This window comes from Platalea leucorodia (genome assembly GCF_965183815.1).
Source record: "Platalea leucorodia genome assembly, chromosome: 9".
NCBI lineage: Eukaryota > Metazoa > Chordata > Aves > Pelecaniformes > Threskiornithidae > Platalea > Platalea leucorodia.
In genome coordinates this window covers 16,363,156-16,389,699 of record NC_138831.1, presented here as the reverse complement: position 1 = coordinate 16,389,699, position 26,544 = coordinate 16,363,156, and the positions used below count along the sequence as shown (strand labels likewise).

At 43.4% G+C, this 26,544-nt stretch overlaps 1 protein-coding gene across 3 annotated transcripts in view; it reads left to right on the top strand.

Annotated features, from left to right (window-relative positions):
• Positions 1-26,544, top strand: part of FGD5 (FYVE, RhoGEF and PH domain containing 5) — a 118,365-nt gene that overhangs the window by 42,153 nt on the left and 49,668 nt on the right. For all 3 annotated transcript variants that reach the window (XM_082322305.1, XM_082322306.1, XM_082322304.1), the window contains exons 3-5: positions 5,680-5,809; positions 17,307-17,365; positions 17,461-17,491. In XM_082322305.1, coding sequence (XP_082178431.1) covers positions 5,680-5,809; positions 17,307-17,365; positions 17,461-17,491 — 220 coding nt within the window. The remainder of the gene's footprint in view (positions 1-5,679; positions 5,810-17,306; positions 17,366-17,460; positions 17,492-26,544) is intronic.

The following is a 26,544-nucleotide window of genomic DNA, read 5'->3' as shown; positions in this document are numbered from 1 at the left end:
TTTGTGATCTGGACATGTTTCCTGAGGGAAATGGGCTGGCAGTCTCTGTCCTGTCCAGCAGAGTTCTCTCCTTGTGTTATCCTGTGCTGCAGCTTGCAGTTTAACTCGGTGGTTCTGCTGTACCATAGCTTTATAAAGTTAGGTTACTGTTTGTCCATAAAAGGGTTATTCCTTACAAAACCAGACTGAAAGGTACTTCAGAGACACCTAAAGTCAAGGTGCCCAGAGAAAGGCTAACGGTATCCTGGGCTGCATTAGAAAAAGTTTTGCCAGCAGGTCGAGGGAGGGGCCCTTCCCCTCTACTAGGCACTGGTGAGGCCACACCTGGAGTGCTGTGTCCAGTGCTGGGCTCCCCAGTACAAGAGAGACATGGACATACTGGAGAGAGTTCAATGAAAGACCACAAGGATGATTAAGGGACTGGAGCACCTCACAGTTGAGGAGAGGCTGAGAGACCTGGGACTGTTCAGCCTGGAGAAGAGAAGGCTCAGGGGGATCTCATCAATGGATATAAATACCTGAAGGGAGGGTACAGAGAAGATGGAGCCAGGCTCTTCTCAGTGGTGCCCAGTGACAGGACTGGAGGCAGTGGGCACAAACTGAGATACAGGAGGTTCCTGTGAATATCAGGAAACACTTTTTCACTCTGAGGGTGACTGAGCACTGGTTGTGGAGTCTCCATCCTTGGTGATATTCAAAAGCTGCCTGGACATGGTCCTGGGCAGCTGGCTCTAGGTGGCCCTGCCTGAGCAGGGGGTTGGACCAGATGATCCCTTCCAACCTGCGTCATTCTGTGATTCTGTGATCAAAGGAGATTAAACTGCTTTAGAAGAACTACAGTGACTATTTCCCTAGTATTAGAGATGGACTCTTGTCATGATCAGTGGTTACATCTCATTAATCTTGGTGACTCTATTATCTTAATAAAGCAGTTTATTTTTCTGTTCTTAAATATCGAGTTGGAAGGTTCCTCCAATAGTAGCAGTTTACCAACAACAAAAGCAACGTACACAGTCTCTTGGAAAGTGCTAAAACATGTCCAGGTGATTTTTACAGGGTGCACAGCAGCTTGTACTAAGATAAAAGACTTAATATGCAGTTATGGTAACTGGGCATACCTGAAGGGTTTGCTCTGTGGGTAAGACCTTGCCTTGCATTAAAATTACTCTCCATATTGTCCTTTTATAAAATTTCCTGAAACCTTTTGTGCCTCAGAAGTCATCTGCCACCTATCCCTGCATCCTTGGTGTTTTCCTCCAGGCACCTGGCAGTGGGATTAGTGAAGATCAGGCTGCCCAGGGCACCTTCACTTGGTGACTGGTTCCTGGGCACAATTCGAGTCTTCAGGAGCTAGGATTGCTAGAAGACCACAAGAGCATAGACATATAAAATGGATGAAAGGATGTGAATTCATTGGAGTAAAACACATACTGGGTATCAGGAAAGGTGTACTGCCCAGGAGCTCTATGACAGTATAGAACAGTATCAGAAGACCTGAGTGCTGCTCGAGTAGCTGGAGAAGGGCAGGATGGAGAGGGTGGCACAAACATGCCTGCGCCCATCCCACGGGCAAATGAGACCCATAACATTTTCGGACTTCTCTTTAAACACAAGCCAGTGCCACTGAACTGCAGGCCTGCTATAAATGAAGTCCATGCAACAGTTCAGCAATATTGCAAGTTTTGCTACTGTATGAGCCTTTAATAATGCCATTCATAATGATTACCAGACTAATATACTGAGGCATTCTTCCCAAATTATAATGTGTTCTTACATTAACATAATGCATTTATCTCAGAGAGAGAAAGAGAAAGAAAAGGAGGGAGGGAGGGACTTAATTTCATGTCTGCTGGGGCAAACAATTACAAATTGCAGAAAGGCTGTGCAAGTAAGGAGGGAGACTGGCTAAACTATTAATAAGCCTCCAGAGCTGTTGCTGTATCTGCCTTGCTCTTGCTTTCACTTGTGCTGAGGCCCTTTTGTTGTTGTAGCTAGGCAGGTTTTCGGAAGTGCTGTGATGCTGCCCACACTGAAAAACTGCAGACACTAATAATAAACAAAAGAAGACAATGGTGAGGAACAGTGCTGCTGCTTGGCTCTTCGCCCAGCCATGGCAAATGCACCAGGCAGCTTGTGAGAGCTCCTTGACTCTGCGCATGAAGGCAAAGCTGGCGGCATAAAAGAAAGGCTGGCAGCTGCACCTGCATGGGAGGCAGAGAGCCCTGTTTGCAGCTTGGAAGTGAATGCAGATATGTAGGGAGTTTCCTTTCCGAAAGGAAACATGAGTCTGGTCAGTGGCCTTGGGAGTCTCTTTCTTCATTGCCTTCCCACTTCCATTAACCCATCTTTGCCCAGCCTCCTGTCACTCTAGCATTGGCTTTGAAGCTTTGGATTTGTTCACATCTGGGATCCCCAAGTGGGAGACCAAAGAAAAATAAAGAGATGAGGCAGACCTGTGAAAGCAAATTAATAATGCTTCAGAGGAAATGAGAACTAAAGAAATCATATACACTGAGTAAGCCAGGCCCATGTTACCGACTGACCTGGTTGGCCAAGATGTCTCCTGGAACACACAGAGATGTCAGATTTTGTTTCTTAAGACAACAGACTTGCCCTGTTGGCTGAACGCTGGAACCTGCCCCTGGAAATGTAAAAGGCTTGGGGCCACTCTGGTGTATAAGCTGTATATAAGCTCCCAGAATGATACTGTGGCCAAAAATACTAATCTGTAAAAACACAGTAAAGTCAGGTAGGAATAGATGGGTGTTACCACTGGTATACTTAGCACTTCTTTTGACAATGCCGGAATATTGAGTCTTGTGTTGCAGTACCAAGAACAGTACTAAAACTGGCTGGTAGTAAAAACTGGTGCTAAAATGGTTAGTAAATTGGATAATGCTAATGGATAACTGGAAAAAGTTCAGAGATTTTAGGATGATTAAATGATAGGAGAGTTTATAACCTTTGGAAGAAGGGGCAGGCGACTCAGGAGGACTACAAGGATGTCGGGAGGTTATGCAGGGAGAAAATTAGAAGGGCCAAAGCCCATTTAGAACTTAATCTGGCTGTTGTGGTAAAAGACAATAAAAAATGTTTCTACAAATACATTAACAGCAAAAAGAGAGCTAAGGGGAATCTCCATCCTTTATTGGACGCGGGGGGAAACAGTGACAAAGGATGAGGAAAAGGCTGAGGTACTTGTTGCCTGTCTTTAAGAGTCAGACCAGTTGTTCTCGGGGTACCCAGCCCCCTGAGCTGGAAGACAGGGACGGGGAGCAGAATGAAGCCCCCATAATCCACGGGGAAATAGTCAGCAACCTGGTACACCATTTAGACACACACAAGTCTAAGGGGCTGGATGGGATCCACCCAAGGGTACTGAGGGAGCTGGCGGAGGTGCTCACCAAGCCATTTCCCATCATTTATCAGCAGTCCTGGCTCACTGGGGAGGTCCCAGTTGACTGGAAGTTGGCAAATGTGACACCCATCTACAAGAAGGGCCGGAAGGAGGATCCAGGGAACTACAGGCCTGTCAGTCTGACCTCAGTGCTGGGGAAGGTTATGGAGCAGATCATCTTGAGTGCCATCACACGGCACGTACAAGACAACCAGGTGATCGGGCCCAGTCAGTGTGGGTTTATGAAAGGCATAAAGGACGGGTGTACCCTTCGCTGGGTAAAAAACTGGCTGGATGGCTGGGCCCAAAGAGTTGTGGTGAATGGAGTTAAATCCAGTTGGCAGCTGGTCACAAGTGGTGTTCCCGAGGGATCAGTATTGGGGCCAGTTCAGTTTAATACCTTTATCAATGATCTGGACAAGGGGATCGAGTGCACCCTCAGTAAGGTTGCAGATGACACCAGGTTGGGTGGGAGTGTTGATCTGCTGGAGGGTAGGAAGACCCTACAGAGGGACCTGGACAGGCTGGATCGATGGGCTGAGGCCAACTGTACGAGGTTCAACAAGGCTCAGTGCCAGGTCCTGCACTTGGGTCACAACAACCCCATGCAATGCTACAGGCTGGGGGAAGAGTGGCTGGAGAGCTGCCCAATGGAAAAGGACCTGAGGGTGCTGATCATCAGCCAGCTGAATATGAGCTGGCAGTGTGCCCAGGTGGCCAAGAAGGCCAATGGCATCCTGGCTTGTATCAGGAATAGTGTGGCCAGCAGGACCAGGGAGGTGATGGTCCCCCTGTACTTGCACTGGAGAGGCCACACCTTGAGTACTGTGTTCAGTTTTAGGCCCCTCCCTACAAGAAGGACATGGAGGTGCTGGAGCGCGTCCAAAGAAGGGCAACGAAGCTGGTGAAGGGTCTAGAGCACAAGTCTTCTGAGGAGCGGCTGAGGGAGCTGGGGTTGTTTAGCCTGGAGAAAAGGAGGCTGAGGGGAGACCTTCTCGCTCTCTGCAACTACCTGACAGGAGGTTGTAGTGTGGTGGGGGTCGGTCTCTTCTGCCAAGTAACAAGTGACAGGAGGAGAGGAAATGGCCTCAAGTTGTGCCAGGGGAGGTTTAGATAGATTGGATATTGGGAAAAATTTCTCCACCGAAAGGGTAGTCAGGCACTGGAACAGGCTGCCCAGGGAAGTGGTTGAGTCCCCATCCCTGGAGGTAGTGAAAAGATGTGAAGACGTGGTGCTTAGGGACATGGTTTAGTGGTGGACTTGGCAGTGCTACATTAACAGTTGGACTTTATGATCTTAAAGGTCTTTTCCAACCTACACAATCTGATGATTCTATGATTCTATAGGAGACACGGCATAGTAAGACACCAGGATCTTCACCTGTTTCATATAATTGACAAAATGAAGGGACAACCTGAATACAGCCTGTGAGTACCTGCACAGTAACAAAATTTGGAAGACTGCCTCGAATTCAGCAGACAAATGTTTAACAGGATCCAGTATCTGGAATTTGGAGCTAGGCATATTCAGATCAGCAATAACAGGGACCTTTCTAAGGGAAAGGGCAGGCACCATCTCAAGAACCTATCTTTAGTCATGCTCTGTGGAGGTTTTGAAATCGCTGGCAATTTTAATTTTAAAAAAAGATTTTTTTTTCTAAAAGAAAATGCTGGGAAGCCACTGGCCTGTATTACACACCATATCCAGGACTCTTATCACATCGCTTTCTCTGGGTTTCTGGAGCTGAATTCAGATTCCCTTGAAACAACTCAAGGATTCTGGGATCTGAGTACCTTGTGCTTTAATTGATGTCATTGGTATTACAATTATACTTTCCTCATCCTTCTGACGTTTTCCCAGAAAACGCATTGTTACAATATCTAACTTCCATTTTTAATGAGCACTGAGATGTTAGTATGATTTTATTATATCCATTTTGAGGAGTTGACTAGGGAGAACAAAGCAGTTCTGGTTGCAACTAATGAACTTTTTGCTCCAAACTGAGCCAGAACATTGATCTTCTGGGGAAGGTTGCACAAGTTTGGTTAACTTCCCACTGCTCCTTTCAGATCCTTCTACTTGCCTAAATGGTTGCTCTTGAACCTGGCACCAAAAAATCAAAGCTTGAGAAATCTTGCTTTCCAATACTAGCAGGTCTGCAGGGATTCCCTGCCCCTGACTGGTTATCTCTGGGCAATGTGTGTTATGATTTGTTATGTCTGAGCAAGAGTGAGTGTCTGGGAATAACACCAGTGAGCTAGTCTGGTTTTTCTCTCTGCAGTGCCTACACTGAGCCCTACAAGGTGTGCCCAGTCTCTGTGATACCGACGGAGGTCGTGACATCAGATGAGGAACAGAAGAGTTCAGAAGATGATGAGAGCAGTCCAGGTGATCCCAGCCTCATCAACAAGGTAAAAGAGCTAAAAATGGGGAATGCATGAAACCTGGAGAGGGAGAAACAATTTGCAGAAGAACCTGGATTCTTATCTCTGTTCTTTGCCTGGTGCTCATTTAGAAATGTAAGAGCCATCAATCCTTTACTCCCCCAGTGCACTAGCAACAATTTACCCATAGAGCATGTGGCAAAGCCAAAGAACTGCAGTCCTAAGATGGACAGTGGAGGCAACATAGCCAGCAGGAAAGGCCTGACTTGAATGTCAGGAAGAATGTCTCACTCAGAAGAAGGATTTAGCTGCTATCTTGAGAATTTTAAAACTACATTGAATAAAACAATGACAAATACATTATTGGGACCAGTTCTGCATTGGCTGGGAGATGGAGTAAATTATCTAATAGGTCTCTGCCATCTCAAAATTCTCTCATCATGGGAAAATGCACTCATGTTTGGGTTTATTTTACTGACTTCTGATGAATAAAACAGCTCTTAAACAAATTATGGAGAAGACCATGGAAATGTAACTACAGCTTAAGGCCATACAAGGCTGTTTGAACCTCCAGTAAGCTGACTAACAGTGCAGTTGTTAAAGAAATGGCACTGAGCAGTTCTAGGCAAAAATTTATCTTTGTTTTTCACAGAATTTTTTTTGTGTGTGTGTTCTTAAAACCTAATATAAGCCTAACAATCTAACGTTGTATCTCTGAGTACAAGCACCCACTGCATAGTCCATTTGGTATGCATGCAACAAAAGGGTATGTTCTTCTGAAGTCTTCCAACTTGAGCCCCAGGAACTAAGGCTGCGTAGGAAAACAGCAAATCCTGATTTCCTACACCTCTCTCTGCCATTCATTTTGGCCTGGTCTCTCAGTGTCAGCACAGCTATGTGGCTTCCTGATTGTAGATGGCTTGTGTCTGGTCATGGGCATGTGTCAGAGCCTGCAAAAGTCTGTGCAGATGGCCCTCCAAAACCAAATGATGGCTGAATAAGGGTCAACTCTGTCAAGGAGAAGCATAAGTATATTGATTCAAGGAAGATCAGATCTCTTCAAGCATTTCCAGAATGTGAAGCTTTGTTTAGGGGCAGGTGTAGAGAGAGCGGGGAGCAGAATTTTCCCCTTACCAAGGACACCAGTTCTTGAGAAACAGAAAAAGAAACTGCAAGCGGAATGACAGTGAAGGGCAAATGAAATTGCTCTTGCTCTGATCTCCGAGGGATTATAGCATCCTTTGATTTCCCTGTATGCTGTATCACTTTTAGGTCTACCTTGCAGGGTGCTGAGCTGCCTCTGGTACCAGTGGAAAAGACTGTGGTTTGATCTCCTTGCTGACATGAAACAAATGAAACAATTGCAAGCAACCTTATCTTTCTTCCTCTGAGATTCATGAAATTTTTTTGGTTGTTTGTTTTCACACTGTTTTGGAAAGGCAAAAGCCTTTAAATTCTGACATTCCCTCTTAAATGAAAAATATTTTTCCTTTCAGTTGTATTAGTTAGCTGACAAACCACTAGCGTTTATAGAGCATACACTAGTGTGTTATCTAAGCTGGTCAGGTTTCTCAGCATCTCTTAGTTGTGATGCCAGTGGAGAAGTGACAACAAAATTGTGACTTGAGTTCACAAGGGAAATGCATGCAATCACTATGCACTTGGAAGCAAATTCAAGGCTGCTAAAACCAGTTTATTGCCATTTTTGTAGGGTTTACTCAAGACACTAGGAAATGATGGTTTTCTAAATGGCTCCCTTATTGCATCTCATGCATTTTAATTGTTCTGTTGTGCTGGGGTAACCACACTGTGTAGCTGTCATAGGAGGCGGCAGCACTTACTTAGAGAACAAGCAAGTGCTTCAGAGTCTAACTAGCGGTATCCCTCCCACTCTTCAGGCGAATACAAACTAAACGTCTGCATGTGCCTGACAGAGAACATCAGAGCAGGTCTGGTTGTTTGGCTGGCCTTTGCTTCCCAAGCTAATTGTCAGCAAGGATCACAGTACACAGGACCAGACTTCCACAAGCTCCTGGGGAGCTGTCTTAAAACAGCTCCATTTGAGTACAGGCCATATTTCCAAGCTGGCTGATGAATTAGTGCACGTGGCTATTTACCCTGCCAAGAAGCAGGCCAGGAAAGTAGACATAATCTGATCTGCCTGTTATAATTCTGGCTGTAGGAAGATTAGCCGCTCTGCAATCTACTGGGCTGTAGCTACAGACTCTTTAAAAAGAGGTTGGAGCAGCAGTAATTTCATCCCTGGATAAGCCATTTGCTTAGTAAGCCAGGTCAGGGAGCTATGCTTGTATGTGGGACCAAGAAAAGATCTAGAGATGGGAAGTGGCACTGAGACACTTTTGAGTGTCTTTGTTCTTGTAGCCCCACTAGGGCAGGCATCACTTTGGGCAGACTAAGGGGGTCCTGGGGACCATCCCGTCCAAGCCTGTGTGTCCCAGCTGTCCCCAGAACCCAATCTGTTAACGGAGATACCTGATCTGGGCAGTCAGAGGCCATCTAGCATCAGGACTCTCTTGCCACTCTGTAGCAGCCTCAGCATCACTGCTGCAGGCTGTGTGAAGCAACAACCAAAAGATGGCCAGGGAAGACCCAGTTTCCTAGGGAAAAGTCAGTGCAGGGTTCTGACATGAAGGATGCAATATATTTAACTGTTGTCTTTTGCCCATGCCAGCCACAGAATAATAGTGATATGGGAATCTTCCAAGGTCTCATGCGGCCCACGCTGCAGATTCTCTGTCAGACAAGGGCTTCCAGTTCACTGTAATTAAGAGTAAATGGGATAAATTCCATCTGTCCACAGTTCTTGTCTCAGAAAGCACTGGTGTCTTTACAGAGGACTGACAGAGGACTGTTTCTCCGACCCTATTGCTCCTGCCTCTTTTTATTGTCTTCTCATGCAAATCTTCTGGGTGCCAAGGGAACATTAGCCGCCCTGTCAAAACCTGTCCTGTAATGACAAAAGGCAAGGAACTTGTCCAGCTCCCTGATGAAGCGATGTATCCCTTGGAGCAAAATCCTCAGGACAGCACAGAGTGGCTGTACAACATTAAAGAGTTCAGAAGCACTGTCACTTGGGGAGAATTGGCAGAGACATGTTGGTCTGGATGCCAAAAATAGTACCACGGATTTCAAAATGAGCTAATCTTGTTAAAACAACTGTTTGGGGCTGGCCTACTAAGAGCTGAATTTGGATTTTAAAAAACACATACGCACACACAAAAAAAACCTTCTCGGGTTTGTTGGTTTGATTCCTGTTTTTCTCCTCCTCAGGGAAACTTGGTTTAAATAAAGGCATGAAACAGCCTAGATGATAAAATCTCCTCCCTGTGTTCAGATATATGATTTTTATTTGCATTGAGCTGGATTCTACCTGCTGCCTTTCACTGTTATGATTTAATTCCTGTACCAAAATGCAAGCAGCATGCTTTGGTTTTTCTCACCTGCTTTCTCCTAGCCTGCTTGCTGGAGAATCACGAGACTTTCAGTTTGCAGCAGAATTTTTTCCTCTGATGTTTCTTTTTAAGGCTCATTTTTATAAGTAAATATAATTTTAAAAATTAGCTTTGTACACACATTTCCTGGTATTGTTTCAACAGCTTGTCTCCTTTGAATCCCTTCTCTCCTGGGGACCAGATTCACATGAGTGTGGAGAAATTTTTAGGGCCTGCTGGAACCCCTGTTCTGTAAACAATTTGAATCATAGCCAATAATATATATTGAGGTAGTTTTTACATTATATCAGCTTTATTTTCAAGAGCAAACAAAGAGGGGCTTTAATCTCTATTGTGTTACAGGAATTTTTATTACTAAAAACCTATTTGGAATGGGGCAGGTATAAAAATGTAAAACAGGAGGTAGGTTTCTAATTTTTGCCTTTATTCCACTGGGAGTACCTCAGACCCTGAGAAGCTCAGCATTTGTCATCAGAAGTCACCCGGTGGTTTTGATTCTTCTGTATAAGACTAACAGTGAAAATTCATTCTTTCTGGTTAAATAAACACTTTATTTCCTTCTCTTCAGTCTGCTGGCATATGATAAAAACTTAGAGAACTCAGAGGCTGTAAGTTTTCTTAACCTTTGTGCTTCTACCTGGTTATATTATAAAAAGCGATGCCCTTCACTTACACTACTGACGGAGAGTCGCTCTGGCTTTTTTCTCCTGCTAAGCTAATTTAGAAGAGCTCCTGGGCCATCTCTCATTCATGTGTCTTTTATATATGTTCATTTAATTAAATCCCTCCCAATTTATCAGAAGGTGACACATGGCTTTTCTGTAGTGGGCTCTCAAGGTTATATGATGGCATCTGAGCTGCCTACAGAAAAAAAAAATTGGAATTAGGGATTCCAGTTAGGAACAAAAAACTTGTATCAAATAAAATAAGGACTTTCTCTTTATCTCCTGCCTCTGAACCTTCACTCACTAGACAAATGCTCAAAGTCCAGGATGTAGAACCCCAGATTTTTCCTCTCATCGTTGAGCTGGATTCAAACATGAACTTCGTGATTATTTTTTACTGCTAAAAAGAGATAAATCCATCTTGCACCCACCCAGCTAATGAGCATTAAAGGAATTAAAGGAGAAATGAGCTTAATGGTTCAGATTTGACTAGACACTAACTTCAAACTGAGTTCCCTTTGACAGAACTTAGTTTTTGTAGCAGTCTCAGAATTTCCAGTTTTAAAAAGATCAGAAATAGAGACAATATAATCTTGAAAGTCTACTTTTGAGAAGCTCAGCTCCATGGTTTGAAATGGACTAAAACCAACACATGCTGGTACGTTTCACCTATTGCTGGTTATGATCTGAGTTTTTGAATTGCCTCGGTAGTTTGAGGAAGATGCTGCATATGCTGAATCATCAGCTACCCCTCCCTACCTTGCGCCTCTCATTTTAGTGTCAGAATCTTCAAGCAAGAGTCTTCAGACAGTTCCTTTCTTGTAGGTACTTTTTAAGACTGGATCTTCTGGCCAGTTGACCCCTTTTGTCACTAACCTCCTACAACCTCCAATTGTTACGAAACTGAAGTGAGCCCCAAGGCAATTCTTTTACCACACGTAACCCTCCATCTGGCTGAAGATAAGGACCCAGCGGGAGGAGTGACTTTTATGCTGGATCCAGAGAAGAGAAAAAAACCCTCTGTTGCAGATTAGAGATCAAACTTGCAGGCAAGGCAGACAGCTAGGTACTAGCCTTTAGGTTCATTGTGGGAACACCAAGCCTTTCAAGGGATTCACTAAGATGATGGTATCATCAGGAGTGCATCTGCCCTCCTACCACTACATTAACAGCTCTGCTTGGAGAAGTAGGTTAGGCTTGGGGAAGGGCAAACACCTGTGGGACAAACCACAGCAGGGAGATGCAGCAGAAGCCCCATGGTGGTGTGAAAATTTTCTGAATAAATACATGGAGATGAAGCATCGGGTTTGGGTTCTGTGGGGATGGGTAAGGGGCAGGAACCCATCTGCCAATTTAAGAATTAATTTTTCCAGCATCTTGCAAAAAGCCATGCAGACGGTCCTGTAACAACACTATAAAGCGTGTTGCCTTGGACTGGGCTTCAAGAGCTATTTCCATCACACTGCTTGATCCCGACTGTCACACACGTGCTAAAGGTGTGCTGATCAAACAAAGTAACAGGCTTAAAAATAACCCCAATAGTCAATGGAAGGCATTTAGACTGCGATCAATTGCGCAATTTGCACCACAGTGATTAGAAACTGCGTCTTCCTTTACAGGGTGCCTTTGGAAGGAGAAAGCAGTGGCTGGGTAAACAGGGTGCTAGGAATACTGTAGCAACATCAGCTATTTTAAGAACTCTGTTATAGTTAGGAATGACATATAGCAAACCCTCCATTAAGCTACTAGGCAAAGGAACAATTGAAAACGCTCTCTTAAACCTGTCTGTAAACACAGGAGGGAGTTTGATCTGAAAAACTGAAGGGAATCTCAGCAGAATAATAAGAATGTGATTAATCTGGGTGAATACCTGTAAGAACTATAGTCTATAAAGCACTCAGGAAATAAATTAATACAAATCCTAGGACAAGTAATAAAGCCATAGCTGGAACATAAAGACATTTCTTTCATCCAGAACACAGATCTGCCTGCCAGTTAGCCGTATGGGAAATCTAAAAGTAAACCAATCTGTACACAAATACTGAGTTGAGTTTAATCTAAAACCAGCAATACGTTACAAGGAACTGTATACAGAGAGCATAGGAGAGAGGTGATCTTACTCTGGTGGCAAAACGTGAAAGTCTGTAGTGAGGTGAATAGTGTGTAACCAGAGCAAAATGGTATAAAGGGAAATCAGACCAGATGTGGCTGGATTTTATGCCAATGAAAACCCAAAGCATTCTGGCTAGTCATGTAGGACTTTAGGTTTAATATATCTAATCCTAGCCAGACTGGGGGCGTGCTCATTACTATTGTATGGGAGGAGGGCATGAAGGGGAACTTCATGCAGAAACGATCCCAATTGCTGTACTTGTGAGCAGGCAGCACTGGAGGTAGGATGCTCCACCCTTCTCCCAGGTATGAAAATAAAAGGCAGTGGATAAAAAGGGGGGCAGCAACCCAGTATGGCAGATGGAGAGGACCTGCGCCCTGCCCAAGCAGGGAACGCTAAGCTTAGCCACAAAGGTCTCACAACAAGCAGGGCCGCTACTGTCTCATGGCAGCAGTACATAAAACTGCCTTTGCTGCTCCTTATCCATTTCCACTGGGTGGGCTTGGTTTCCAGACTCCATTAATCATTCTGTTTTGCAAACCTTTAACCTTCACATATTAAAACACACACACATGCACACACACACGCACAAAACTGAAACATGCTGGAGTTGGGAATGACAGATTTGTATGCCTTGAGGAAACACCTAATTCAGACGCCTTTCAAGGGACAGCTCCTGATTTATATAATTACACAGATTCATTCCCTGGGAGAGCTGCAATCTAGCTCTTCAAGGAAGGGGCCTGTGAGACAGGACATGTGGACTGCTTTTCCTTCTCTCTCACTGATTCACAGAGCCAGCCTGAAAAAGTCACTTGTTCTTGTAACGCCTCAGTTTACTGTTGGCACCACTGTGACATCACTGTGAACTGCTACATAGTTCATAATAATTACAAAAGGAGCATTATGAAGTCACTCAGCTCAGAGGCTGAAGCTTGCAAACTGCTGTCAGCCTCCGATTGTGACAGTAGCACTCTTGTGCTGGGTACCATCCAGCTACTATGCACCTACCCTGAGGAGTCTGTCAAACAAGACACACACATAGGAAAATGCACGAAGAGATGCAGTTTGTCCATGTCAGCATGGCAAGCCAGTGGCACATACAAGAATGGAGCTGCTGCTTTTATGTCTTGCGTAGCTACCCTGCTTTTGAAATGCAAAGTACTCCAGATGAGTGGCTTGCACAGTACTAATGCTTCAGTTTTAATGAACTGCTCTGTGATCTACTTGTGCTGCTCTTAGGCCATACAACCCCGTTCCAGCCCCATGGAGTCAGATTCACCCCCAGCCCCACAATTTTTTAAGCTGGATCAGGAGACCAGTCTGGTTCTGATCAAGGTCCTGCAAACAGCTGGGTCAGCACAACTGAGAGCTGTCACGGGGCTCAGCGGAGAGTGACTGGCACTGTCACCGAAGTACCATCTAATCAAAGCATGGCCTCTTAGGGTCCATGTCAGATGCCTTGGCATTGCTCAGAACAAAGCCAGAGCATATAAATGACTCAGTGTGGAGACATCATCCCGACAATAATGGGATCACTACCGCACAGAGAACGGAATCCTGCAACAATGAATTGCCACATTAGCACCCTCAGCATGGGCCATTAGCCACCTTTCTCCACCATTCACTACTTGCCCCTTCTCAGCCCAAATGTTTGTTCTATCAGGAGGCATAAAAGGGACATGAAACCTAAAGTTTTTCAGTTTGAACTACCGAAGACTAGTACTTCAGTGCTGCTCACGCTTGTGCTCTGTAAAGAGCTGCAGACTTTTAGGTCTTTATTGTTCTAAACAAAAGCTTTCTGGTGGTGGTGTGCCTCATCATTATACATTGGGAAACATCAGCTCTTGGAGAAGGAGAAACTGAGCAAGTCACAAGTCATCTCTAGGTCTTAGTTTTCTATCAGTAAACTTGGTATCCATTTGGAGGAGGGCTGTAGGGCTCAGTTTGTTAGCCAATGGAGAGATGATTGCACAGTATCACCTTTGCTTCGCAAGTTATGCTGATCAGCTGAGCTGTAGCAACTGTACAAGCTCTTAACCTGATTAAAGGGCTTTCATGTTTGCGACCTTCCTGGCACCAGCATGTTTTTCAGAGTGGAGAGAATGGGGAGATATTTCAGTTATATATTGCAATTTTATATTGTATATTGCAAACATTTTATTAAGCATTTGGTTTTGGGGAGGATGGGGTGATGAGGCCATGAGACAAGAAGATTCAGTGAAGCAGAAAGCCAAGAGTCCCCACATGGCTGCATGGCCTCCATCTGCTAAGCAGTGGCATGCATTGAGGCTTGGAGTGCAGCTTCTCAAGTGGGAACTGGGAAGGAACACACAGGGCTGGGCACAGGACTGGCACAGGACTGGCTGCAGGGAGTAAAGATTACTAAAAAGGTGGCAGCTTGGCAGTGTTATAATAATCACTTGCACTTTGTTTCAGAAACTTGATGCTTGAGGGACCTGCACCCCCTCTATCCCCTATTCCCAGAAGTCTGTCTCCGGACACTGTCGTCAATCTCAGAGTTCATTTCCTGGTTAAACAAACAGCAATTAAATAACAAGACAGGCAACGCCTAGAGACTCTGTCTCAAACTCGCCCTAGACAGGCCACGTGACACTGGGGTCCCTGTGTTTTGTCTCTTGGCTAAGACAAATTAATCATAAGGGAATTACAGAGTGCGACAATGTGTGTATGCAAAGGGAAAGTGGGCCTGGCCTGCTGGGGAAATGCACTCTGCTTCTTGGCAGTGCGGAGCCAGGCTTGTCCACAGGGGACGTGTTGGGCAGCCAGCATTGGGCCAGGTGACCCAGACAGAAACACACCCCCTTTCATTTGCTCTGCTATGCCTGTGTAGAGAAAATGAGAGAGAATAGAAAACTCAGTGCCTCTAGCGTGTTCCTACAGCAGTTGGGACAGCCAGGAGAGGCACATCATGATCTTCAAGAGGTGTTCACGAAGTGGAACCAGGGGGAAAGGGGCAATCAAATATTTACTCCCAGCAGGAAAGTGAAACTAAGGAAAAAATGCAAGATCTTTCTAGTGCACTCTATTAAACTGTAATATAGTTCTCCAAAAGTAAGTGATTCAAAGCATGCGCTTTGGTACCCATCAACTGAAAGGAACAAAGCACTAGGGGACATGCCCTCAGACTCCTGGTGCTAGAGGAGAGATGGATTAGACATCTGAGACTGATGAATAGTTCACTCTATATTTCCTTTGGCTCTTGCAATCTTTAGTTGCCTCCCAGTAAAAACACACAGAAATAAACTAGAGATGAAAAAAACGTCATTGTGACACTGTTCATTTTCTGTACGTGAAGCCTCATTCATTTAACCCATCATCATCAGGGTTCAAGGACTTTTTCACTCTCATTCACTATTGATCAGATCTTAATCCTCCTTGGGGTCCATCACCCTCAGGGTGAAAACTCAGAGAGCAGCAAGGGATCTTCAGTCTCCTCATAGAAACAGAAGCCTTTCCTTTGCTCATGTGTGCAGTCAATACTGACATCTATTTGCAACACGCTTTGACTGGCCCTTGGTTCCTCTGAAATAGGCAGTGGTGAATTCACTTGTTGGTGCTTGAATTCCTTGCTTTTGTAATGAATGCCTAAAGTTATTAAAACTGGAATAATCTTAAAAATATAAATTCTGTTCCATCACATATTCCTCTTTTAATTTACGAGTGTTGGGCAGTGAAATTGCTTCAATTATGTTTCAGTTGACCTTGCTACTGGGTTTTTTACACTCCAAGTATCCACATGGCTGAATTTCAGCTTTTAGCACTTCAGGGAATGTTTCATTCTTTCCTGCACTGTTTGCAGCTTACTGCAGGCAGAACCAGAAACTTTGGGAGGGGAGGAAAATCCTGATATCCAGAAGGTGATCCCTCTGTAGATACAAAAAGTAGCAGATGGTTCCCTGTGATGATGGAATGGGACTTTGAGCAACTCAGATTGTTCTATCGTGTGGCAGAACACCTGCCTCCCAAGGGAATGCTAATGAGGAGGAAGGACAGAGAGTGAAAAGTCTATAATGCATTTAGGTTGAACTGACTTAGATGTTTTTTACTGCTCAGATCTACTGTGTAAATCCCAATTGTGTATCATCTGATCTACCAAGTGTGATTTGGGAAGTCAGCATTTGTGGGAAGCTGAATTTGGGTTTGGGGTCCTATCAATACTTTTTATGAGGGGTCCCAATTAAGCTTCGTGTTCCCTGACCCCTAGCAGCCCTCTCATGCAGAATTTGTGGAGGAAATATAGCCACAGACTTCCCACCTGACTGTTATACCAAGGGACTGCATCCTACCTCAGCAAGTCCCAGTCTCTCCTGAGTAGGCTTTCAGAAGCAGGATCTGTAAGCAATGGGTTTCCAGCATACCTGGCCTGGCATTCGCCAATGTCGCAAAGTCTTGCTGCTGAACTCATCTCCCCTGAGTCCACTTTAGGTCACTGTGGGCTGCTTTTCTTTACTACTACTAGACTACTGTTTTAGTTCCCTACTTCACCACTGCTAAATAAGTCAAACTTTTCCCAGTAGATTCCTTTCAGTAATTATTTCCGTGCTTTGGTTATTTCTTACCATAAGGATGAATCATGAAATAGGAGCAAAATACCCTAATTAGCCACTTGCAATTCAGAGCCATACACTTTGCTTCTTTCACAGTTTTCTGTGTCTTCCGAGATGCCTACCAGTTAAGTAGATGCCACTGAGATTTCAAACAATGTTGTCATCTGGAGTACTGAATTGTTTGCTTTCTGGAGATATTTATGGCCATTTAGCTTAGACATTTTGTTTAGCATGCAATAAAGCCCTTTGCCCGATTTGCTTCCACAGGTCTCACAGCAGTCAGAATAGTTTGGAATATGACCATTTTGATAAAAAACTCCCTTTTCCATGTAATTAAGAGTACTAAACACATGGTATGAGCCTCAACAGCCATGAAGCTAGCCTATTCAAAGCTAAGCACTTTCTGCTTTTGGACTTGTAAAAATCAACAGAAAAGTTCTCTCCTCCTTCAATAAGAACATGTTTTTCAAACTTGACATCTGTCTTAGCAGCTATTATGTTGTACTATATTACTAGCATTCGAATTGCAGAAACACCCTGTCATGTAAAGGACTTCAGGATGCCAGACACTGAACAACAACGAATAAAAGCCTGGTGACTATTTTTACTGAAGGAATATGTCAGTTCAAAGTGCTCTCTAATACTGTTTTACTTCTCGGAATGAGACATCTCTTAATTGTCCCTGTTTTTTGCTGCTGACAGAAAGAAGGCCAGTCCAGAGCTTACCTCATTGCCCAGGAGCTGATGTCTTCAGAAAAAGTGTGAGTTCATTGTTACAACCTAAAACTGAAGCTGCGCAATCCACCCTTCAGCATTGGTTTGACGGTAATTAATAAAAGTTTGTCTCTTTCCCCAGATACGTGGAGATGCTCCAGCTGTTATGTATGGTAAGTAAATAATTTTAATCACTGAAACCTAATTGTTCTTTTACTTAGCTGCAATTTAGAAGACATAAAAGCATTGAAGGGACTGAGGTGAATTTGAGGAGGAATGTCTTACTGTGAACCATTGCAAAGGAATATGTCTGCCACTAATCTGCTCTTGCTACAGATCCTCAAATCTAGCATTTGTCATTCACAGGGAAAAGTGTTGGCCAACAGTGGTTGCTGGGGCTCTGAGACTGGTGTAAGATGCAGAATAAACCTAGTGCAGAGAAGGAGATGGTGATAAACAGGGGTGAACCCTCTTCTTCAGAGAGAGGCAGATAGGAGCAGAGCTATGAAGCATGGGGATTTGGTTTGAATGGATTCACTCTGCTTCCTTTTAAGCTTCTTTTTTTTTTGATAATGCAATATCACTAATATCCAGCGTGGCCTGGATATCCACGCTGTGACACAGGTAGTCACCGTGGGCAAAATACGGACTCTGGTGTCAGAAACTCATGAGGCAACACACACAAAGAATCACTTGTAGTGCCTGATATAGAGAGCCCTTGCATGGTATAAACCCACTGGTGGCTTTGTCCCAGAGGACTTTGTGTCTCTTTAACAGAGCTGCCACTGCTTCCCTGGAGAGTGGTTCACAGCTTAGATGATAGCCTCGCTCTCAACATCTTTCTTGGCTGTTAGTTGCAAGGCAGCAGGGAATAACAGCCACCACACAAAGCATGCCCACTGCTGCTTGGAAAGAAATTCCCTGAGAAGACAAAAAGTAGCCCCAGGTTGTCCTTGGAGGACACCCCAAACCCTAGCAGTGGACAGGAACTCTGATGGAGAGAAAAGTAATGAGGTCAGCATTGTATTGCTGCCTGCTCGTTGTGCCTCTCAAGCAAGCTGCCAAAGCTTAAGAGCCTGCTCAGGCTTGGGCAGCAGAGGCAGGAGGGCAGCCTTAAATGTGATGAACACCTTGTAGAAGATTGCATTTCAACAGATCAGACACTGCCAAGCTGGTCAGCTGGGAACCAAACACTTTGAGAGACTTAGCTGCTTAGCTGGAGTCTACCAGTATTTTGATAAATTTGTGATAACCTGCCTAGCCATTTGCCTCATCTGTCCTGGCTTTCCTCTGATTTCTCCACAGCCAAACACATTATTTGACACTAGTGAGACACAGTAGTAGTTATCCATTGTCCTCTGGGGAAGCCCGGGTGGTTTCTTCACCTATGGACTACAGGGCTTCTGATCGTTAAGAATACCCACAGAACTCCTTACTGAAATTAAGATTTCCAAAAGTATCACCAAGAAAAACAAAGAGAAAAGCCTCTGACAGCTTCTAAAAATAGAAGAGAAACATACACACAGGAAATTACCATGCGCAGAGAGTATTAGCCACTCTGCACCTTCATTAGATGCATCCAATTAAAACTTTCTTAATGTATTTAATTTTCCATTTCCAAGTACATTTGTACTTTGGTACATTATGGACAGCATGTAAATGCAGGGCTGAACTAGAGTGCATGTACAGTGCACTGTATTTAGTGGCGGTGTCTAGGAGAGGCCTCTCCTTTGCATTATATCTTAGCATTTTCCATATACCTCTAGGAGATAAAAGTGACTCACTAACATGGCCTGAAAAATCTTCGATTTATACATCCAAATTTTGCAATGCACTTCAGTGCCTTTAGCCACAGCATGAATGGCTGCACACCCTCATGGCTGCTATAGCATCATGTTACTGTCAGGCTTCCTTGCCTATGCTGTTGCTGGGCCACGAAAGGGATGCTTCAGGACTTTCCCAGTCCCTTCAGGACTTACTTTGCCCTTTTCTCCTTCTCTGGTAAATCCCTATGTGGTGAATTTGGCTCTCAGGCTATGCATGTAAATGAGTAATTTATGCATTTTCACAATAATCCTATTTTCTGCCTGTAGAAATCATTTGGAAGGAACAGGAAATGTCATTTTTGCTCTCTTTTCCAAGTTGACAACTTTAACATGGGACAGGGGGATTCTGGTTTATATCTTTGCTAAAATTTTTTAGTTTAGAAACACTTAGGGATGCAAGTGCTTGCTGCTCCCCTCCAGCTGGATGGACTCCAAACTGTGGGTAATCCCTAATAAAAAGAATCTTCATAACAATTACAGCTCATAGGTTAGTTAGGGAAAAACTCTGCTTGATTGCTAATTTTATCTGCTGCAGTGCTCCAGAGCTGGCTCAAAGATATGAGGGAATGAAAACAGAGAGTTTTCCTGGCTTGACTCAAAAATCCTGCTCTCCTGTTGGGGAACTCAGACACTTTCTAAGCAGAAATGTTTATTATAGAAAAGAAGTAACATTACCTGGCCTGCCAGTCCTGGAATTAAGATTTTAAGGCATGAGGGAAATTGGCTCTGTTTTAATCGTACTTAATCACTAGGTTTGGATCAGCTGGTTAATTTATCAGGGAAAAGATACTGGTAATAGCACTCCTATGACTGGGCAAGTTCTTCTACTTCTATCAGTCATCAATTTTAATTGGAAGCACTTGTTTGGTTTTTGTATATGTTTCAGTCCTCTAATGGAATATTCCACTGAATCCTGTTTTGCTGGGATTTTGTTTCCCTGCCTGCCCATCCCACTGGAGTAGAGGGATCTTATGAGTGTTTTGCATATGCTTGTTATTTCCTTAATTATGAAAGTTAAAGCACCAAAAGAGGACCTAAAATTTCAGATTAAAATAAGAGATAGGGCTCAAGTAAACCCTTGAATGAATGCATTGGTTTGCAAAGTTAAGCCTCTTATAGGTTGTGAAATGTCAGAATCACTGTAACAATGCACTCTTCACTTTCCCTGTCCCAGTTCCCATTGTCTCAAGTTAGAAAGTTCAGAAAGATCTGCATCAATTTTAGGATGAGATTTTGGGTGCACAATTTTGATTAATGATTTTCTTCTGCAGTGGAGAAGTATCCTTGTCATCACCAAATGCATACACTCCTTTAGGGGCTACTGGAGGCTTTTTTCAGCAGAGTCAACAAGGAAGTTTCTCAAATAAGATTTAATTGTTTCTATGAGTTGGCTTTCTAAGTAGTGAGGATGTGTGAATGGCACCTGGGTTAGAGACTGAGGGAGAAGAGACAAACAGCCAGTCTGTTTTCACACTTGACTAGCTAGTTCAGGCACTCCTTAGTTTAGAAGAAATCAAAAATCTTTATGGGAAAAGGATCAGAGGGTTCATTCTGTGTTTTATTGGGTGCCTATAGCCCTAGCATACCCCGTCTCTACTGCTATAGGCTGATGTCTGCATGATAGCTACCTACTGCAGTGGCATTCAGAAATAATCTGCAGGTTTCTCTGTTGCAATCATGTTCAATCTAGAAAGCCATAGTCCCACGGTTCCTGTTACCTTTCCCACCCCAACTACTGTTGGATCTTTATATTCACCTGTTGCCCAGTGTATTATTCCAGAAATCTAGAGAAACCATTACCAATTTTACAACACGTAAGTCCCTCAGGCTACAGTGCTATTATTGCCTAACTGAGGCTTTTCAATACTGTCACAGTGCAAAAAGTTACAGTGAACTAATTACTCCTTTTTGCATATCTGAATAGCTTTAGGAATAGTCACATCAGTAAAAAATTGTGCTTCGCTGTGCACTCGCTGTTGACACAGGTCTCACTGACAGATGTCACAAGCAACCACCAGTGATCACAAAGTCACCAAACTGCCCTCAAGGTACACCACCAGTTAGGACCAAAGGCTTCCTCGACAGCATAGCTCAGCTCAGGCAAATATATCTCTCTGTTCCCCGTCACCAACTTTCTCAAGGAAACAGTTTCTAAATGCTCATCTTCAAGTCTCAAGTCTCATCTTCTTACATAAACCCACATGTTGGTAAGAAAGGCAAGGAACTAAACCACACCCTAGCTGCTTTCAGAAAGGAAAAAAAGGCTTTTCTTAAGCCTGCAGCAGGAGCAGTTTCCCATCTCATTTCCAGACTTGGCTGGAGCTGCTATTCATTCAGCATAACAGAATCTGTTTGGCCTTTCAGCAGAGACTTTAATAAATTGATTGATTGCCAAAACGATGACATTTCCATACACCCACTCTGCTATTGAACTGAAAGAGTGGAAACATTGTGTTAGCTCACAAACTTGGTATCAGTTGGTGTGGTAGTAGTGATAATAATCTAAAGGGTTAGCTGTTATTTGCCCTACTCAAAGGTAATGCAATTCTCTGGAGCAGGGAGCTAGTTAAGAACTCATTCTGGACTGAGCAGATGGGACTGGCAGGGCCTTGCAGTCCAAGTCCCTGATCTCTTGGTACTAACAATTTAGTTTTCCAAAGTTGATTAGTCTTTGCATTTCCTTCAGGATCATCTAATCCTCAAACTTTGTCATTTGTTTCTCCTATTTTTCTTCCCCAGTAATGCAGGCTGCACTTGTCATCTTTTTCTGAGTGCTTGCTCCTGAACAAAAATGCTGCAGGTTGCTTTCTCAGGCTAATGTTTCACACATCACCTTTGAGGACCAAGAGTCTGGTTTATTTGCTTCCCTTCAGCCAGTCTGTTTCAAATGACTTTACTAGATGTACACAAATCAAACTTAGTGTGACTCATACTGCCTCAGGATCCCAGTCTGTATGGGATCAAGCATTTGCTTGATAGTGTACCATGTTCACATTTATTTTGTCTTTGGCTTTTGTACATAAAATCACCTTTTTTGTGCATAAACCCCTTTGAAGTCATTATTACTTCCCTCCGAGGCATCTACTGAATTAAGGTACCTAAAAGGACACCTCTGCACTATAAAAACACCAGGCCCAACACCTCCCTGTTCAAACAAAGTTGATCCTGTTTCCTGGTTTGCATTTTCCTCATAACAATGGGCCACAATTCTTAGAAACTCCAAGACCCAGATTTATGCTTCCTCAGCATTTGAAGATATGGATATGAATATGATATGAATAGATAAACCATGCCCTGGTTCTCCAGCCTTTGGAGCAGTTTGGGATCCAACTCTGCACTGGGCATCCTAAGGCTTCTGACTCCAAAATAAATCTTCGGAAATAAAAAAGAACAAAATCATCTTAGTGCTCAAGTCACTAACTCAGAGGTACCTAAATGCAGATTATCATGAAGGCAGGCTCACTGGTTAAACTCTACTTTCAGAATTCTTGTGGGCAGCATGTTCTCAAGAACAAAAAATAAACATCTGATTTAGGAGCCACTATTACATGTTAGACAAAACAGAACTCCATCTTTCTAATTATTTACACTTCCAGTGAATGATTGGCTGAGCCTTTTTTACTACTGTAAATTTCTTGGATGCTGTTCAAAGTTCTGCTGGACCAATCAAGTCATTACTTTCCTAATTAAATGCTTTAGTGAATGGAACACGCTGGCTAAATGAAGAGCTAGCTGGCTGTTAGACCCTATGAAGCTCTTATGAAAGCCTAAAGATGCACTGTCACAAAAGAATAGCCTTCCCTTACTATGGGCTGGCTTTTTTCTCATTTATTTATTCATTGTTGTGTTCATCGGCAGTGGGAAAATAGCTATGTATCGGCTAGGGAGCTTCTGCAGCGGGAATGTTGAGCCAAAATAGCTTTCAGATAATCTGTATATCTCTTAAAAGGAGAGGGAAGTCACACTAGCACATTTGGCATCAGGACAATTCCCTGGTAACAAGCCCCACTGATAGAGTATTTGCAATGCATACTGTACAGCTTGCCAGTTCTGAAACTCATTTGCAGTGTTTTGGATGAATGTGTGTATTTGACTGTGTGTGAGTGTCTGTTGAGGTCAGGGTTCCTGACCTAGATTGTACCCTGCAATGGCAGGATAAGAGACTAATTGTGTCTGCTGTGATAGTATTTTCTGCTGTTCATCTAGCATTGTTTCTGCTGAGCTCAGTAATGAGAAATTTGGGAAGATCACTGTTCGGTGCAGATCAAGGGTCACTCACTCTGCTACAGGAGATGTGCCACTTTTTAATTCAGGGGTGCCACTTTCACTTTCATCATTAGGAGAGAGGCTGCTGGCCATAATGAAGATACCTCCAAGAATCACCCATGAGTCAGACTTGGCTCACAGCGTATGGTACAGCATCTCATGCCTGCATTCAGCTTTAATAATAACTCTCTTCTCCCCCATTTGAAGTCTTTGCCCTCCCCTCAGGTGTAAGGCTTAGATGTCCAAAAGAGCCTTGGATCCTGCAGTATGCAGTATCTGTTGAACCCACCTTCATTTTAGAAGTGAAAGTGGTTGTAAAAGCCCGTACTATTTTATGCAATCAGTGCAGACTTCAGTTGTATAAAGTTTGGGCTGCAGTAAGATTTCCTGTTGTCCTCCCTGGCCCACTCACAAAGGGTCAAATATGCTTACTTCCCAATATTATCAGTTCATTAACATAGCAGCATGACTTGGGAAGAAATTACAATTCTAGATATACACGCAAAATGATTTTTGGAAGCATGTATGTTTCATTATTTATTGAAAAGTATAGAAGTCCGGATGCTAGGTGGGAGTTGTGGCATGAGCAAGGCAAATGTGCTGTGTGCAGACATGATTTCTGCAGCTGAAGTGCCAGTATCCCCACCTGGGGACTGAGACAGAAAAATGGCCATGGTTTTCCACTAATGTACCTGCTCTGTACACTCCCTTTTTAGTTTTTTTTTCTCAGCTCTGTTCCCTAATGGAAACTCACACATCTCCACAACTAGAATTCTCCTTGAAAATTGTAGAAATATCCTAGGTGAATTTATTCACCCATCAGTCCTTTCCTGTTCTTTAACATAGAGTAGAGGTATAAGAAGGGAAGCTGATTCAGCCATGACAGCATTAGAGATCAGACCTTTGGTTGGTATAAATTTATATAGTTTTTCTCTGGCAGGTGACTGCAAGAACAGGAGATGATTAGCTGCTTCAAAGCACTGCATCAGACCCCTTTTGAGTTAAGATTCTTTCCCTCATTATCAACATCATGAAGATACTTCAGAATCTGGGAAGCAGTTGAGCTCTTCTCTGCTTCGTGCATTATTGCAGGTAGAAGCTTCTTTTCTTCCAGTGAGACAATGCAACAAAGAGCAGGTAGAGACTTTGCTTCAGCACCCCAGATCTGGAACATACTACTTAGACTGCAGGCACTCAGAGCTTTTCCAATCCAGCCACAAAATCTAGCAGTCTGGTCCTTCTAGTATAATGGGCACTTTTTGGTCACAGAAATACTTTTCCTTTCAGATATTTCTCTCGAACTGTTAAAGTGTGGCTTTGCTCTACAACCACCGTCTTCTACTAGAAATTCACAGTTTCTGGCTCAAATGCAGGCCTGATGCTGGGAACACAGTGCTGAGAGCCAGTGAGAAGGAACCTCCATTCCTACCTGTAGAGCAACTGCTCGTCAAACTGTAGGACTGTAAATTACTATTGGCAAAGCCAATATAATGGTGTTGTACTGCCTTCTCCTTCTATTCTCCTGCCATTGTAGTCAATATGCAAGAACTAGCATTCCATTATGATTGGATTAGCATCTTATACACTGCTGCTTTAGAAGATGAACAAATAACAACAGAAAACCAAGGAGATCTAGCAACTGATCAGCATTTCTTGACCAATTTTAAAAGGTTTAGCTACACCTTTAAGTCAAAATCCTGGCTTTCTCTCCTCCAGTCTACTCACCTTTCCAGTCTACATAGTTGCTTTCAGCCTATTGCAGGTGGCAGAAACATCAGCTTTTTACAGTGAAGGCAGAGACTGATTTCAGTCCTAGTCCTATTGTTTCCTAACTACTGCTACTAGACTGGTCACAGTAGTCGCTGGTTCCCCAGGGATGATCCACGGGCCATTGGATGAACTGATCTAACTCGGCCTATTCTGTTATACACAGAAAAAGCAAACAGATATTCTGGATCCGGACTGAATTACTGTACCCTGGATTATTTTCAAGTAGAAGTTAAAGAAGAGAAATCACCCAACATAGCAAATATATATCTATATATATATACAGGCAGTTTTTTCTCCTGGGTAAACTGCTTGCCTGAAGCAGTGGTTTAGCTGACGAGAGATTAGTTTGCCTTTCTTTCACTAGGGTCCTGCAAGGTTAAATGTTCTCAGGCTAATAACAGCTAACTGGCAGCAGGACTGAAATGCAGAAAGGACCACAATATGTATGGGATGTATCCATCTTGCAAAATGGCTGTTGATATGCATACAGGATTGCTACAATTGATTTTTGCAGCTGGACTGCAAAGCATATTCAGCCCCATATTGGAGAGATTTAATACACAACCTCACCATTTCTGCATCTGCTCACAAAATCCTGGAAGCAAAACCCAGAACTAACTCTTGTCCCATTAACTACCCCTTTTGCCTTTGGATTAGAATATCACATTTCACATAGATGTTGAATCCTGCAGAGAACTTTCTTGCTAAGTCCTCTACCAAAAACCTCTGGCTGCTGGCATTGCTCACTCCTTTGAAAGAGTACCTGGAGGTAACTACCTGCTACAAAGATTTCCAGGTTGCTGATCCCAGGTAAATTGGGCTACCTTTCTGTAGCCCTGAGCCAGGTACCTAAATCTTTTTTTTTTTCCAGAACTCTCCTGTAATCACTGTTTCCTCTTAGCATTGGCAGGCACTGCCAGCATCTCTAAAGCATCTCATATCCCAGCACCCTACAGTGAGCCTCATCACCTCACAGAGGGTATCAGATTCTACTGCAAGAGCCAATGTGACAGTTGTTAGGCAGTGCTGTCCATAAACCATAAGATCTTATTGAAACTAACCCCGCATTCTTCCTTGTCTCATGCCCTTATAACAGGCTCCAGGTTACAGTCCCCATTTCCAGCAAAGAAGTTCTTCAGAGGCATTCTTGGGGAAAAAAATGTAACTTGTGTGTTAGTGATGTGCACAAATAAAAGAAGAAAAAAAACCCAACCAACCTTTGTGGCTGTGGGTTTTGATCCTTTTTGCTTCACTTAATTATTTGTAGGGTTTATTTCAGGGATGTTAGGGATTTGGCCATTGGATGGCTGTAAAGGGCCTATTTATGGGTGCCCAAAATGTAATGAAAAGTTTTACATTTCAAA